This window comes from Coffea arabica, chromosome 3c (assembly GCF_036785885.1).
Source record: "Coffea arabica cultivar ET-39 chromosome 3c, Coffea Arabica ET-39 HiFi, whole genome shotgun sequence".
Lineage (NCBI taxonomy): Eukaryota > Viridiplantae > Streptophyta > Magnoliopsida > Gentianales > Rubiaceae > Coffea > Coffea arabica.
This window is the reverse complement of record NC_092314.1, coordinates 13,343,291-13,358,941: the sequence shown is the minus strand read 5'-3', so window position 1 is coordinate 13,358,941 and position 15,651 is coordinate 13,343,291. Positions and strand designations below refer to the sequence as shown.

The window sequence follows — 15,651 nt, the reverse complement described above, 5'->3', positions numbered from 1 at the left end:
TATTTTCATTACTTAATTTACATTTTTTTACAATAACGCAGCAACTCCCAATTCCTGTTGATATAATCAATCAAAGAATTGAAAAACAAACATTGCTCTGTGAGATGAGATCATATCTACCATCTCACAGACAATTTACACCCCTCTATTTCCTGACTGCTTTTCTCCCTGATCAATCATCAACCCCTCCTCTTCTGGAGCACACAACTGACCAAAAAACACCAGAATCACAAGCAAAAGAGTTAATTCAGACAATAACTGCATCTGAAGACCTCATCACACCAGCTGACGAATCTGCACCTCCTGCCACTCCAAGCTCAATCTACAAAAATATTGCCTCAGCTGGATCTTCTATATCTCACACAACAGATATCCCTCAATCTCCCATTCCAATAGCAGCACCATCCGCCAAACGAAGCTTAGACAAAGAATTTGACAATGAATCTAAGCATCAGAAGCTCACATGAAATCCATTGTCTCAACGTGACACACTTTTCAAAAAATCACCTGTAACCAGCTATCCATCTGTCTTCATACTTTTGATTCCCTGCCACTATCTATCGCATTTTGTTGTCATCTGCTTATCTACAAAGTAAACATGAAAAAAGCAGGATATATTTTTGTTTGCTTTCCTAGAAAACCTATGTAAAACTGCATCATTAATATCCCACACTACTTATGTTACTTTATTAGCTCTCTTTACTCCAATCCATCTGACACATCTCAACAGAATTATATATTCACATGACAACAGTTTCATCAAAATACTAACAAAACAAAATAATAACTTCTTGTCTTTTTCCAATCCATTACTGTATATTCACATGTCCACCAAAGTAATACATAAAAAAAATATAACAATAATACAAAAATTCACCCACTCATATCACATGTTATCCACCAACAACAACCACTATAAATACCATAAGCATAAGTAAATATAACTAAAATCAAACAACCCAGAAAACTCATGGCAATACCAACTTTCATAGATTGGTCAATAGAAACAATAGAAGAAAACGACCACCTGATAACTTGCCTGTTTTATCTTCATACTATTAATGGACAAGCACTTCAAGTAATCCAAGCAACCCCAATATCCAATAACAGCTTTACATATGAAATCAGCACCAACTTCATAAGAGCTATAGGTTCCAGATTTATTCAACCCGATCTTCAGCATTGGTCATCACACTTTGATGCATCAAATTGGCTCACATCATTCATATCCAACTATCCACCACCAGAACTATTATCCAGTAAGTTTTCTCATCTTATATTCACATATTATACATTTTACACTCTCTTCACTAAAATATAGCTTATTTATTTTCCACTCACCACCTATAAATTATGCATCTATCAAAATCTCAGCTTCATCACCAAGCTCATTCCTCGTTGAATATAGACAAGCAAACCCAGAAGGATTGGTAAACCAATAAACTTCATGCTTACATATCTTCATTTTCACATACTTTATACTATACCTTATCCTTTTCTTTCCAGAGAATTAATCCATCATTCTATCCACATTTGAGAAACTACTGGACAAACACAATGATTATACGAAATGGAAATCGCACATGGTTCATCAAACTCGATACCAGTTTTCAGCTATCTGGATGGAACAAATTCATACAAGACCACAACATACAGAATGGCTCCATTCTTCGTTTTTTACACGTCGGATGTATGGTCTTTAGAGTTGCCATATACAATCCAAATAACTGTTTAGCTTGTCATGAATGGAACATCCTCCTCAATCATTCACAATCATCAATTGGATGCAGTAAGCAACTCTTTCTTTATACAACAATCTTATCTCTCTATTATAAAATAAATTAACCCTTTCCTTTTCTTGTAACAAAAGTGCTCTTCACAGAAGAAGAAAGACTAATGACGCACTTCTCATTTTATATAATGCTAAAAGCAGACGATCTCAAATCATTGGTCAGTTTCATATAAATTACATTCCAATCAATATAATTCATACAATACATTCCTATTCTCCTTTCATAATACAACCACATTTTTTACCCCTTTTCTATCTCAGGTACTCATCGGTGATATACCATCACATATACAAACAAATGACGCAGGAATCATCAATTGCTATTACGCTAAAACCCGATGGATCTTTCAACTAGAAGGAATAGAAATAACAGAAGGTTGGCCAACATTCGCACAAAAACACTTCCTATATGAAGGAAATGTCATTCTATTCACACTTCTCAATGAAAACAATTATCGTCTGCACCTGTTCAGCAGAAACTTTATTCAAGAATCATAATCAAACATCTCCACCGCAATAATACCACTTGATATTAACATGTAACATATGTTATTTATATGAAATAATTATAACTTTAATGCTATTTCTATGTATACAATTTTCCCTCCTTCTTTATATTTATTCGCTTATTTATTAATTTTCTCCAAAATATATATAATACCAAAAATATTAAATATGAAAAAATTACAAATTCTTTTTATATTTATTCACTTATTAAATATCCAAAAAATATACAAGTCACTGAAAATCCTATCTACATCCAATACATACAAATAAATAAAAATTCTATATCCATCTAATCAATATATATAAATCAATTATAGTGTTTTATATCAATACAAATCAATCAAAATCATATATCGTTAACATACATAATGGGCACCCCACGAAGCTCGCGGGGCACAACGCCTAGTATATATATATGCATGTATGTATGAATGTGTAATTATCCTAGTTATTTATTCTTTTGTAAAAATTGCCTAAAAGTCTTTCATGATATGTCATTTATGAAAAGGACAAAAAAGGATTAGTAGCTGGAGTTGGGTTATATTTTGCCCGTTTGACTTGGGTTACATCTTCTTGTGGACTGCAGTTTCATCTTCCAGACTTCCACAGCCCCAAACAAGTATAATCCAAGTCAAACTCACAAAATATATCAGCAAATCCATGGAGCCTCCCCTTCACTCTGTTAGACCCCTGCATCGCACCATATTCAACCGTATCTTTGCTGTTATTTACTCTATTGCTCTTCTATTACTACTATTTCATCATGCCCTCAATCTCTTCTCCTCCACTTCCATACTCTCTTTCTTCATATCCATTTCCATGTTCATCTCTGATCTTCTTCTGGCTTTCATGTGGCCCACGGGTCAGGGATTTCGAATATGTCCCGTTACTCGCGAAGTATTCCCAGAAAACCTTGAAAAAACTGTAGACAAGAAGGATTTTCCGGATTTAGACATCTTTATATGCACTGCTGATCCTTACAAAGAACCACCTGTTAATGTTGTTAACACAGCTTTGTCAGTTTTGGCTTATGATTATCCGACAGAGAAGCTTTCGGTTTATGTTTCTGATGATGGAGGCTCAGAGCTAACTCTCTTTGCTTTCATGGAAGCTGCTAAATTTGGAACCCATTGGTTACCTTTTTGCAGGGAGAACAAGGTCCTGGACAGGTGTCCGGAGGCATATTTCAGATCAAAGTATACCCTCAACTCTGAAACTGACAAAATTAAGGTAAACTTTTTCAACTTGACTTTCTAATTTCTAATAGTATCATTTTTTTTTTGGCCTTAAATTTTTTGTCATTTTACTATTTTAAAATATTTTTCCATTCCTTTTTATTTTTTTTTTAGCAAAGCCCCGGTGGTTTGGATACCTATAATAGTATAAAGTACGCCCCTTAGTTCTTTTGACTTAATTGAAACTGTTAATTTGGCCATAAGAATTAACAACCAAAAAATGAAAAGAAAATTGGTTTCAAGGGTGTGCTAGTCAGTTTTGTATCTTTTATTGATAACCCTATATCTACACAAACAAGATGATATATACAGTTGTTTGGGGAAGCTTGGGTTGAGTTGAGTTGAGTGAGAGGAATTGCCAGTAAGAAATTCTAAATTCTATATGTATACATATATAGTTGTTTCTTTTATGTCAGCCTTTGTTATTGAGTTTTAGTATTGGAATAAGAACCCAAAGGAAAAAAATGCCCTCCATGCCTCTTTTATCATAGATTGATTAGGCCTGTCAATGGGTCGGGTCTAGATCCGGATCCGGACCGGATCCGTGAAATTATTGCGGGTATGGGTAGGGATTTAATTCCGTTTCCCGGATCCGGATCCGGATCCGTTTTGTCAAACAAAAAAACGGGTCGGATACGGAATATTGTATTCCGGCCCGTATTAGACCCGAATCCGGATATAAATGAATTAATAATTTAAAAAATATATATTTATCAATATAATTTGATTAGGGTGATGTATTTTAATAAAGTTAATTTGATTTCTTTTCTTATTTGATTTTTTCTTTGCATTAGTTAGAAATTAGTTTACAAGTATATTTTTTTCTCATTTTTATTAGAAATTATAAAATTTGGTAAATTTGTTCGGGTAGACCCGGATCCGGATTCGGGACCGCCGGATCCGGATCCGAAAAGTATAATAAAAGACCCGTCGGATAAACGAATCGGGTCCGGATCCGGCATAGTAATTCGGGTCCGGGTCCGAAATAATGAATTCCGGCCCGGACCCGACCCGTTGACAGCCCTAAGACTGATCAGGTGGTAGAGATCAAGATAGAAAGCCATTGTCCCCACCAAAAAGGAAAAAGGTTCACATAGATGGTCATTGACTCAATTGCTCAGTAGCCATCCACTTTTGTGAGGTATTAATTGGACTTATATAGTCTTTCAGTGTAGCCTAGGCCCAAATAAATAAATAACAAAAAAAGAGTAGTAATAATGTTTGTTTTTGAGTGAGAAGAAACTAGAAATAAGTGTATCACAATCTGGTGAATAGAAATCAGCGTTTCATCTGTATTTCTAGAAATTTTTCTTCCTCCTTACTCTCTATGTTAAGTGACCATCCTCAGTTGGCACCTAAAACACTAACTATTTAATCATTTTTCAATTGTTAGTCTAATAGAATAAATAAATAAACCGATTTACTTAATATATGAGATGTACTAATTCCTAGGGAGTTGTCCCAGTTTATTCTAAACCTATTCTTGATGAAGTCTATCTGTTATGTTTCAAATTCTTTTAAAAAAAAAAAAGAAGAACCCTGCTCTTGATGAGACAAACTTTCTGTGTCAGTGGTCTAAGCAGAGTGGCCTAGCTTGAAAAGGACTTGCAGCTATGATTATTACTGCAAGATGTAATAGTGATTCATTTGGACCCATATGAAGATGCCAAAAGATGATAGTCATAGTTCCACAATTCCAATTTGATTTCGCTTTGTTGGTCAACAAAAAGGATTGTGATTTACCAACCACTTTATCTCACTGACGTAACTGATCAAATGTTGTATTCTGATTAATCAGCAGTGTATTTTCAATTTCTTTTTGAAATAGATATTTCTGTTCTGTTTTCTTGGACATTATTTTCTGGCCACCTCCCTTGTAAACGGGCTAACCAACAACAGGAAAATATAAGAAGGACAAGAAAAAGTCACCACAAGACTCAATTTGGCATGCCAAAAGACTTGAAACAGAATGGTTATTTTCAATCTAGGGTAAGACTACATTTTTTTTTAAGGGGTATGCGTATATGATTTTGTTGAAAGGTAGTTAAAACATTTTCTCGAATATTGGGTTAAAAATATTATGTACAAAGTTGTATGATATTTAAGGATTAATTTCAGTTAGTGATGATATTAAACGAACCGATTTTTTTTTTTTTTTTATATATATCTGATCCCCATTATCTTCTAGATAATGTACGAGCAGATGAAGAAAAGAATAGAAAATGTGGTCGAGAGTGGAAAGGTTTCTGAATACATTACAAGCGAGGAAGAGCATGAAGCTTTTATCAAATGGAATAAAGAATTCACTCGTCAGGATCATCCTGCAGTGATTCAGGTTTGCAATTCTTCCTGCTAATTTTTATCATGAACTAAGTAGAAAAATTTCACGTCATCAACATTTATTTTTCTTAGGTAGAACTGCATTTACGATCCTTTCTATTCTTCATGTCGCAATATATTTATCAAGAGTGTCAGTTTTGTTTTTGGACTAACTAAAAACTTATACCACTTTTTCACTCTACACCTTAAACTTTAATTCTGGACATTTTATGCCCTAAATTTTTAATTTTAGACACCTTGCAGACTAAACGCTTAAGTTTGTTCTATTTAAGTTCAATCGATGACAAGATTAGCAAAATTAACAAGATAAAGAATGGTTTAAATTAATGACAATGTATCATTTTATCCTATCTCTAATCTCTTGGCTCTCTTTGACCAATTTCAACATATAGTGATCAATTTTTATGGTCTCGATCACTAATATTTTTAGCAAAATTAATGAGATAAAGGATTGTGTACATTAATGACAATGTATCATTTTATTCTATCTCTAATCTCTTGGCTCCTTTTGACAATGTTCAATATATAATGATGGTTCTAATTAGGGGTGCAAATGAACCGAATCGAGTCGAGTTTTGACCTAATCGAGTCGAGCCTTCAGTTAATTTTATGAATCTCGAATTTGAGCTCGAGTTCGACGAGTTTAAAATATCAAGCTCGACTTTGAACTTGACTTAAAGTTGAGTCGAACTCGAGCTTAAAAAATAAAAAAAATTATTTTTATTTTTAAAAATGAATAAAATTATAATTTTTTTAATAAATAATAAAATATTACGGATATATATGTAATTTTACTATTAAAAAAAATATATATAATCGAGCTGGCGAACGAACTTAATGTTTTTGAGCTCGAGCTCGATATTGACCGAGCTCGATTCGAGCTTGTATTTGAGCCGCTCGCGAGTTCGTGAACAGCCCTAGTTCCAATGATTAATATTATTAGCAACATTAATGAGATAAAGAATGGTGCAAATTAATAACAATGTATTGTTTTGTTCTAACTGTGATACCTTGGCTCCTTGTGACTAATTGCAACACATTATCATTGATTTTTTGAGTCCTCTATGCCTCTAATTTTGGTACATTGTTATTTATTGGACTTAAATGTGATAAATTCGATAGTTTATGGTGCAAAATATCTAAAATAAAAAATTTATGATGTAAAGTATCCAAAATTGAAGTTTATAGTGCAAAATTGAAGGACTATAAATTCGATATACATTGTTTTCCCATAGATGAAGGGGGTCTGGGTTTTCGGTCCTTTAAGGACATGGCATGGGCTTTTGCTGCTAAACTATGGTGGCGCTTTAGGCTTGGAGAGTCCATTTGGGCAAAGTTCATGCATGCCAAATACATTAAAGGAGTCCATCCTTTGGAGGCATCGGTAGAGCGGGCTTCAGATACGTGGAGGCGTCTTGTGGCCATTCGTCCAATGGCTGAGCAGAACATTAGGTGGTGTTTAGGGGAAGGACTTGTGGATTTTTGGAAGGATAGATGGGTTTTTAATGAGCCTTTAGAGAGTGTGGTGGATCGCTCTGACAGGCCTCATTTTATGGTCTCCGAGTTTATTGCTAGGGATGGCTGGGATGAGCTGCGTCTCACCCGGTGGGTTCCAGGGTTTGTCGTTCAGGTGATCAAAGAGGTACCTCATGATTTAGCACAGAAGGATATGATGGTGTGGGTGCCCTCGCCAACGGGAGGCTTCACGGTTAAGTCGGCATGGGAGGTGCTTCGTCAGAGGAGGCATCGATCTCTTGTCGATTCCCTTCTTTGGCCTTCGGTTTTGCCGGTAAAAATGTCTTTTTTGGCTTGGAGACTGGTGCGTAATTTCCTCCCTCTGGATGTGACATTGCGTTTTCGGGGTTTGGCTTTGCCCTCTCGGTGCGGTTGTTGCTACCTAGAGGAGGAGGCTCTTTTGCATGTTTTCTTAACTGGACCGGTTGCTTCGGAAGTGTGGAGGAGAGTGTCTGGCCGGTTTGGGTTTCAGCTGCATAATTGCTCTAGTATGGCGTCTGTTTTTATCTCTTGGCACTTTACGGCAGCTTCCTCTGCGAAGGATCACATTCGGGCTATCATGCCTATCGTAGTGTGCTGGTTCCTTTGGCTTGCCAGAAACCAGGAGCGTTATCAGGGTATGCGATGGGAGGTTGGCAGGATACTCCGCGAGGTGGATTATTTTTTGGATAAGCTAGGCAGGGCAGGTAAGTTTCGTCGGGCGCACTTTGTAGAGGATGCGGATTGTGAGTTACTCAGTTTCATTAAAGCTCCTCCGCGGAGGGGGGCCCCGTGTGCGGTTGCCTGGGAGAAACCGCCACTGAGTTTGCTTAAACTCAACTCGGACGCTTGTGTGAATCATGGTAGGGCCTCAGGTGGTGGTCTGTTGCGTGATAGTCACGGGAAATTGATTTTTGCTTTTTACAAGGAATTTGGAGATCATGAGGTGTTGGAGGCAGAAAGTCTGGCTTTGTTGTTTGGTTTGCAGTTGTGTGTTCAAAGGGGGTGTTGTCCTGCATTGGTAGAGGTGGATTCAAAATCATTGGTGCAATTGATTGGCTTTGGGGTAATTGCTAAGTGGCCATTATGTAATATTTTGAGGAAGATTAGACATCTTTTGGACGGGTTTTCGGCCTCTATCTCACATATTTTCCGGGAGGCAAACTCCTCTGCGGATAGACTAGCAGCTATTGGGGCTGGAGGCACCCGGGTGTATGATCGGGTTCATCAACTGCCGGCGCTAGTTCGGGCTTCCATTAGTCTTGATGCACGTGGTGTGCCGGGTGTTCGTTGGTTAAGTGAAGAGAGTTAGGATGGGTTTTGGTTGTAACAGTCACTTTTGGGGGGTTTTCCTCCGTCTTTCAGTGTTGTGATTTTTGTTTGCAATAAGATTTGGGGCTGGCGCCCCTCCCCGTGTACGGGGTTTGCCAAAAAAAAAAAAAAAAAAAAAAAAAAAAAGACTATAAATTTAAGGGCAATGTGGATTTAGTGAACTTTGGCACATTAGTCCCCTAGGTTTACTGGATATACCTGTTCAATATGTGGGCAAATTTCTTCGAATGGTATGATATTACAAATATAAGAGATCAGATGTATATCATGTAATGGGCCTTTATATATATATATATGCTGGAGCAAATGGAGACATGGCTAGATTCATATGATTAAAACTACAACTAGTTGTATTAGAGGTACAATTGCACTACAAGCATGTAGAAGAACTCCCCCAAGCATGTCAGAGTCGAAATATAAGAATCTAATACTGGTCCAGACTATCGGGCCAAAAAAACCGCAATATGCATTTTTACAAAATACAAAGTCACAAACAAAATTTTTTAACTTTCATTTTTTTATTCTTACAGTGTAAAGCCTAAAAAACAAAAAGGATGCCATGATCAATACTTCACATGACTATGATGAATTGATGATATTTTAAAAGTAACAGTTATGTTATTTCATTTTTAGATTTGCATGAATTTGAGCAGGTTTTGCTTGAAAGCTGCAAGGATAAAGATGTAACAGGCTTCCCAATGCCAAATCTCATATATGTGTCTAGAGAGAAAAGCAGGACTTCTCCACATCAATTTAAAGCTGGAGCCCTTAATACGCTGGTAAGCCAAGTAATTGAAAAATTTACCTTTTCTTTTCTTCCATAAGATTGCAAATTATATAGAATGGTGAAATTAATGTAAACAGATTAAACTCAAAACATTTTTACTTACCCTAAAATAGTGGGATAAATACTAATATAAATTAGACTAAATTGACTCATTAATGTTTATACAATTCACAAATAGTAGGATAATTACTAACATAGAGTTAGACTGAACTCATGCAATAGTATTTTATCAACCCAAAAAATAACAGGAGAAATAGTAACATAAAGTTTTCTTTTTAGGCCAATGGTAACATAAAGCTAGACTAAACTCACGTGAAACTTGAACATGAGATTGAAAAAGTTAGACTAAACTCATGTGAGACTCGAACTTAAGACCTCAAATTCATAAGCTAGGTTTGAATGGTTCAATCATACTAGTAAATATTGTGTGAATCATTGGTAAGCTACTTATAATTTTTAATTTTTTTACCATGGTGTACTTGTTTTGACTTTACGGATTGTGTGACTTCAAATCTTCATTTTAACCTCTTCAAATTTAAATTCTCTTTTTTTTTTTTTTGTTTTTTTCCCTCTTGATCTGTTCTTTAGCTTCGTGTATCAGCTGTTATGACAAATGGTCCTATAATTCTAATCCAAGACTGCGACATGATCTCAAATGACCCCAGAACTCCATATAATGTCCTATGCTACTTCATGGATGCTTCAATTAGGCCAAAATTGGCCTATGTTCAATTTCCTCAATGTTTCAATGGCCTAAACAAGAATGACATCTATTCATCCGAGATGAAACGTTGGTTTCACATCAACCCAATGGGGATGGATGGATTATTAGGCCCTGATAATATGGGGCCTGGATGCTTTTTCACGAGAAGAGCTTTCTTTGGTGGTCCATCAATGTCATTATTTGTACAGCCAGAATTGCCCCAGCTGAGCCCTGATCATGAAGTCAATAGTTCTATTAAGTCTAAGCATATTTTGGAGCTGGCTGATCGTTTGGCAGGTTGCAATTATGAGAAAGGGACTAATTGGGGTTCTAAGGTAATCTTCAATAGTTTATTGCATTCCAGACTAGCATACTTACTATGGGTAATTAAGAAAAATGAATTAAAGTTGCTTGGACTATCAAAAAATGTCTTTTTATCTTCAATTTTAGATTTTATGTTAGCAGATAGTGAATAACTGGTTAAATTTCAATTTTGTCTGTTGTAAAGGTTTATTCATTGAATCAATAATCACCCAATAACTGGCTGATCGTTTGTTTGTTAAGTAAGCTCTAGAGTTTACAATTAATCATGGGTGTTCTATGTGCACTATAGAAAACGATTTCTCCAAAAAAATCTCTTCTTCTTCAGAAAATCATGGTTAGAATAATTGTATGCATCTTTTGTAGAAACTGGCTTGAACTTAATTGAAAAGAAGGCAAATCATGAAATGCAAAAATTAGTGTGTTCTACAAACTTACAGATTTTTTGAAAATTTTGAAAAGCGTCTAATTTTCTCCAATGTTTTCCAAATACAGTGAACTTTACCAGTAGAACTTTCTTGCTGAACTTTTCCCTTTCATTTTCCACCTTTAACAATTATTGTTGATCCAGTTGGTTCTTTTTGTTTTTGTTTTTCACCCCTCCTTTGGATACTAAATGTGCAGATTGGATTTAGATATGGTTCTTTGGTGGAAGACTATTACACTGGTTATCATCTTCATTCTCAAGGATGGATATCAATATTTTGCCAGCCAAAGAGGCCAGCATTTTTGGGAGATATACCAATTACCCTACTCGATGTAATAAACCAACAAATCCGGTGGGGTGTTGGCCTTCTTGAGGTTGCATTCTCCAGATACAGTCCATTAACTTTTGGCATGCAAGCTTTGGGGCCCTTGATGAGTCTTTGTTATGCATATTATGCTTTTAATTCCATTTGGTCAATTCCGATCACCACATATTCCTTTCTTCCTCAGCTCATTCTTCTCAACAAAATCTATATATTTCCTAAGGTATGTACCACAAAACTAGTTGGAATTCCTCGGTGCATAGATCTATATTACTCTGAATCTTCACTTTGCTCTGTCATACTTTTTTATCAGACTCTTTATTTTGTACTAGAATATCTGTGTCCATGGAAATCCTATCAACACTAAACCATGGCAAGTTTCTAAATAAAAATATTTGAAAAAACTATTTTTTTCTTTTGGTTTTTTTTAACTGCAAAGCTCAAATATTTATCCCTAAAACACTAGTTTGAGGCTTTAAATGTAGTTAGTCTACAGTTATGAGTTTTATTTAATTGAGTAGGTTGCAATAACATCAAGATGATACCCAAAAAAAAAAAATCAAGATGATCAGCTTAAAGGAGTAAACATATTGCACAATAGACGGATAATTGTCTAGATCGAATACATATATTCAATCCAATAAATGGCCTGTGTCCTAATTGGGAAATTTTATGGCTGAGATTTCAACTATTACATGGTCATTTATTAGGATTTAGAGTAACAAATCCTTGAGAAAATTGGGTATTTTAGAAAAATGGGGACAGAAAAAACATGTTCAAGAAGTCCAGGGACTTTGAGCATCATGTTATGGCCTATTCTTTTCTTTCAACTCAAATTCATTCTTCCAAAATTATTGCAGGTCTCCGATCCATGGTTTATCTTGTATGCTTTCCTATTTCTTGGTGCATATGGACAAGATTGCCTAGAATTTATATTAGCCCAAGGCACACTAACAAGGTGGTGGAGTGAACAGAGGATTTGGCTTATTAGAGGACTCACAAATGAATTGTTTGGAAGCCTTGAATACCTAATCAAAATCATGGGCTTCACCACACAGGGATTCCATGTCACAAGCAAACTAGTAGATGATGAACAAAGCAAAAGATATGATCGAGGGATTTTTGAGTTTGGTGTTGCCTCACCTATTTTTTTGCCTTTGGCAACAGCTGCAATCATCAATTTAGCTGCTCTGCTTCATGGTACCATGCAAATTTTGAAGGGAGGAAACTTTGATGAATCTTTTGTGCAGCTGTTTATTTCTGGTTTTGGTATGGTAAATTGCTTGCCAGTTTTTGAAGCCATGGTTCTGAGAACTGATAAAGGAAGGATGCCAATCAAGACTACACTCATTTCAATCATTTCAGCATTGTGCCTTTATATAGTAGCTTCTTTCATACTGAAGATTTGACTTTAGTTCAAGTGGTACTGTTCTTTTGTGTCATGCAGAAACCCAGCACTTTCTTTCATGAGTAATTACAGTTGATTGGTGACTATCTTTCTGCAGAAAGAATCTATACATTTTATTACCAACATTAGGCTGTTTCTATATCAAAGAAATTTGTGAAGTTAAATGAAGCCATTTCATGTTCTGAGTGTCATCTCCATTAACCACGTACATTTTTATCTTTTCTTGAGTGGATGAACGATTATCTACAAGCTCAAAGAATTGTACTGGTAAACTGCAATTCTGTGTAACAAGCATATATCAACCCGAAGAACAGAGAGTCTTACAAGTTACAGCCACAAATTAACCTTAAAAAAAATATGTATAGAGTTACAGCCGGGGTGGTTTTGGATGCAGCTTTCAGGACCTGAGATAGTGGTTGGAAAGTGGGGGATACTTTCTTGATAATGTACAAGAAGTTATAAAACTAACAGTGAAACTAATATCAAAAGAAATACAAAAAATAGCTAAAATGTGACTCTGATTTCTGAATTTTCCGTATGTTCTGAAGATTGCATTTGTACAGGTGCATTTGGTGGATCAGAGCAAGGGCGCTGAAAATCTGAACCACATAAATATGGATTCCCTTCCAAAACTTTCCTTTGAGAATGTATCAAGCTGACCTCCAGTGGGTATTGAGCCGTAGATCGTTGTTTGCCACGCTGAAAGAAGTGCAGTTTCTTGAGTGACGAAGGAATTTTGACCAAAAAGTGAGTTATCAGAAAAGCTCAGCTTTTCCAAGCTAATCAGGTGAGATACTGTTTCAGGAATGCTGCCTGTGAAATTGTTGTGACTGAGATCAAGTACGTGCAATTCGCCAATACTGACAAGAATGGTTCCACTGAGATTATGTCCATTCAGATATATACCCAGCGGCAATCTAGAAAGCTGATTATGTAGATATAAGTGTCTGCTCATGGGCTGAACAAGGAGCACAGGCAACTCATTGGATGCACGGACTAGTCGATTAGCAATCAGCTAAGATGCTAGTCTTGACAATCTTGCAACTGATCTTGGTAGGGGACCCGAGAGAAAGTTCAGAAATCTAAGTAAAATAGGTTTGGCAAAGTCCCTATCCAATTGAGCATTGGACCTCTAATATGAATCTCATAAAGACCATGGACCTCTAATTTCCCCAATTTGGCCAGCCAAATTGGGATTTGGCCATTTATTTGGCAGCCACCAAAGGCAAGAACTTTTTAAATCCATCAGGACCAACTATGCTTCCATCATAGGGTAAGGATTCATTGTAGAAGTTTTTCGTGAGCAGTAATGAGCTGAGATTCTTTCACCTGCTTAGAATATTCATCGCCTGGTGATATAGGTTAAACTATTATTTGAAAGTGAGATGAAGGACAAAGATTTCAGGAATTCTATGTTAGGATGAATCGCTCCTGTTAGCTGGTTAGTTAAGCATATGGGTTACAAAGCTCGACACAATGTGAGAGTTGCTGGGAAGCTGATAACAATTTGGAGAAATTGAGAGCAGAGAGTTCTCAAGTTAAAACGTTCACCCTTATATCCAGCTTTATGAGTCTTGTGCAATTCATCAGTGTTGAGGGAATAGTGCCATCAGTTTGTTTACGTGAAGAAACAACTGTTCCAAATTGGAAAGTCTCCCAATCTCTCGAGGAAGTGCACCTGACCAATTATTGCCATAAAGTTAAAACAATTTTGAGGTTGGAAAGATTGCCAATGGCTTCACTTACCTGACCTGATATTCCATTTCCTGGAAGGGATAACTCTTGCAAAGTTGACACCTGATATATATCATCAGGAAGAGATCCTGTGATTGAATTGAAACCTGCACATGGTATCTTCAATTTCGAGCATCTCCCATAACCATTAGGAATAGGGCCATTAAAATAATTGAATGAAAAATTAACAATAGTAATTGAAGAGTAGAGGAAGTTGTAGATGACAGTAGGTAGAGGGCCATAGAAGCTGTTGTTGCTGACATTAAAACCAATCAAACTCCATACTTGCAGGAGGAATGAACAATGAAGTACCCCGCTGAATCCGTTGCTTCAGAGATCAACCATTTTGATGGAAACTGGAAAGTGATCAAATGGCTGAAATTCTTCAGATAGCCGGTTATAGCAGAAGTCCAGAATTTCCAGTCTATTCAGTTACAAAAACAATCCATCAGGGAGACGAACAGATTACTTATTATGTGCAAAGTTGAGTTCTTTTAGATGGCTGAGGCTTTTAATTGAAGTAGAGATTGTTCCTTCAAGGTTTCTTGAAGGCAACCATATGCAATTCACTTGACCATTACGATCACAGCCAACACCCTCCCTGAAACAGGAATCAGCTGAAACATTCCAGTTTAAAGGAATTGAACTAGTGATGTTCTTTGATATTGACAACGAGGAGTTACTATCGAGTTGATTGCAAGAAACATTACTACTCGTCTTTCCGTAGCGTGAAATACTAAGCAAGTTGCATGTACTCAGCAGCAACAGAAATGAAAAGTGACAAATTGAGAATATTGCAGCTTTATGATCCAAGAACAAACTTCTACAACTGCTCTTGCTGTGATAGGATTACCAATTTGAGAACAAAAGAAGAATGCAACCAGGGTCATTGTTTGAAAGATTAAATATGCTTAGAACTTTAATTTCAAACCTCATCTGATCTGGTTTTCAAGCATCTTTTGGGCTTACTTAGTCTGTTTGGAATTATTCATGGATCAAATTGTGGAACGTGTTATTCTAATGAAAATTCTGGTTTTTTGTCAACAATCTTTGTACTATTAAATGTACAATTTGCTATGATTGTATGTATTAGTGTAATTTCGTGGAAGTTAAAAAGCCTGCAGTCTGATTGGGGGTGCCCACTTTGGGAATAAAAATACTATTTTGAACAAATTTTCAAGAAATTGAATAGAGATTCTTGGTACAATTTCTTAGGAAAATTAATTTTTGGTCAGCGAAAAAATATTTA

General features: G+C 36.1%; 1 protein-coding gene across 1 annotated transcript; it reads left to right on the top strand.

Moving 5' to 3' along the window:
• Nucleotides 1-2,826: 2,826 nt before the first annotated feature.
• LOC113734690 (cellulose synthase-like protein G3) lies at nt 2,827-12,859 on the top strand. Its single transcript, XM_027261333.2, has 6 exons — nt 2,827-3,529; nt 5,723-5,869; nt 9,354-9,479; nt 10,076-10,525; nt 11,136-11,483; nt 12,121-12,859. The coding sequence occupies exons 1-6, from the start codon at nt 2,960-2,962 to the stop codon at nt 12,667-12,669; spliced, it is 2,190 nt and encodes a 729-aa protein (XP_027117134.2). The 5' UTR covers nt 2,827-2,959; the 3' UTR covers nt 12,670-12,859.
• Nucleotides 12,860-15,651: the final 2,792 nt, after the last annotated feature.

What these genes read in the sequence shown, in the direction of transcription:
- LOC113734690 (XM_027261333.2), top strand. Translation starts at nt 2,960, where the DNA reads ATGGAGCCTCCCCTTCACTCTGTTAGACCCCTGCATCGCACCATATTC. An exon ending in CTGGAGCCCTTAATACGCTG is followed by an intron (nt 9,480 to 10,075) that starts GTAAGCCAAGTA and finishes TCTGTTCTTTAG; the next exon opens with CTTCGTGTATCAGCTGTTAT. An exon ending in GGACTAATTGGGGTTCTAAG is followed by an intron (nt 10,526 to 11,135) that starts GTAATCTTCAAT and finishes CTAAATGTGCAG; the next exon opens with ATTGGATTTAGATATGGTTC.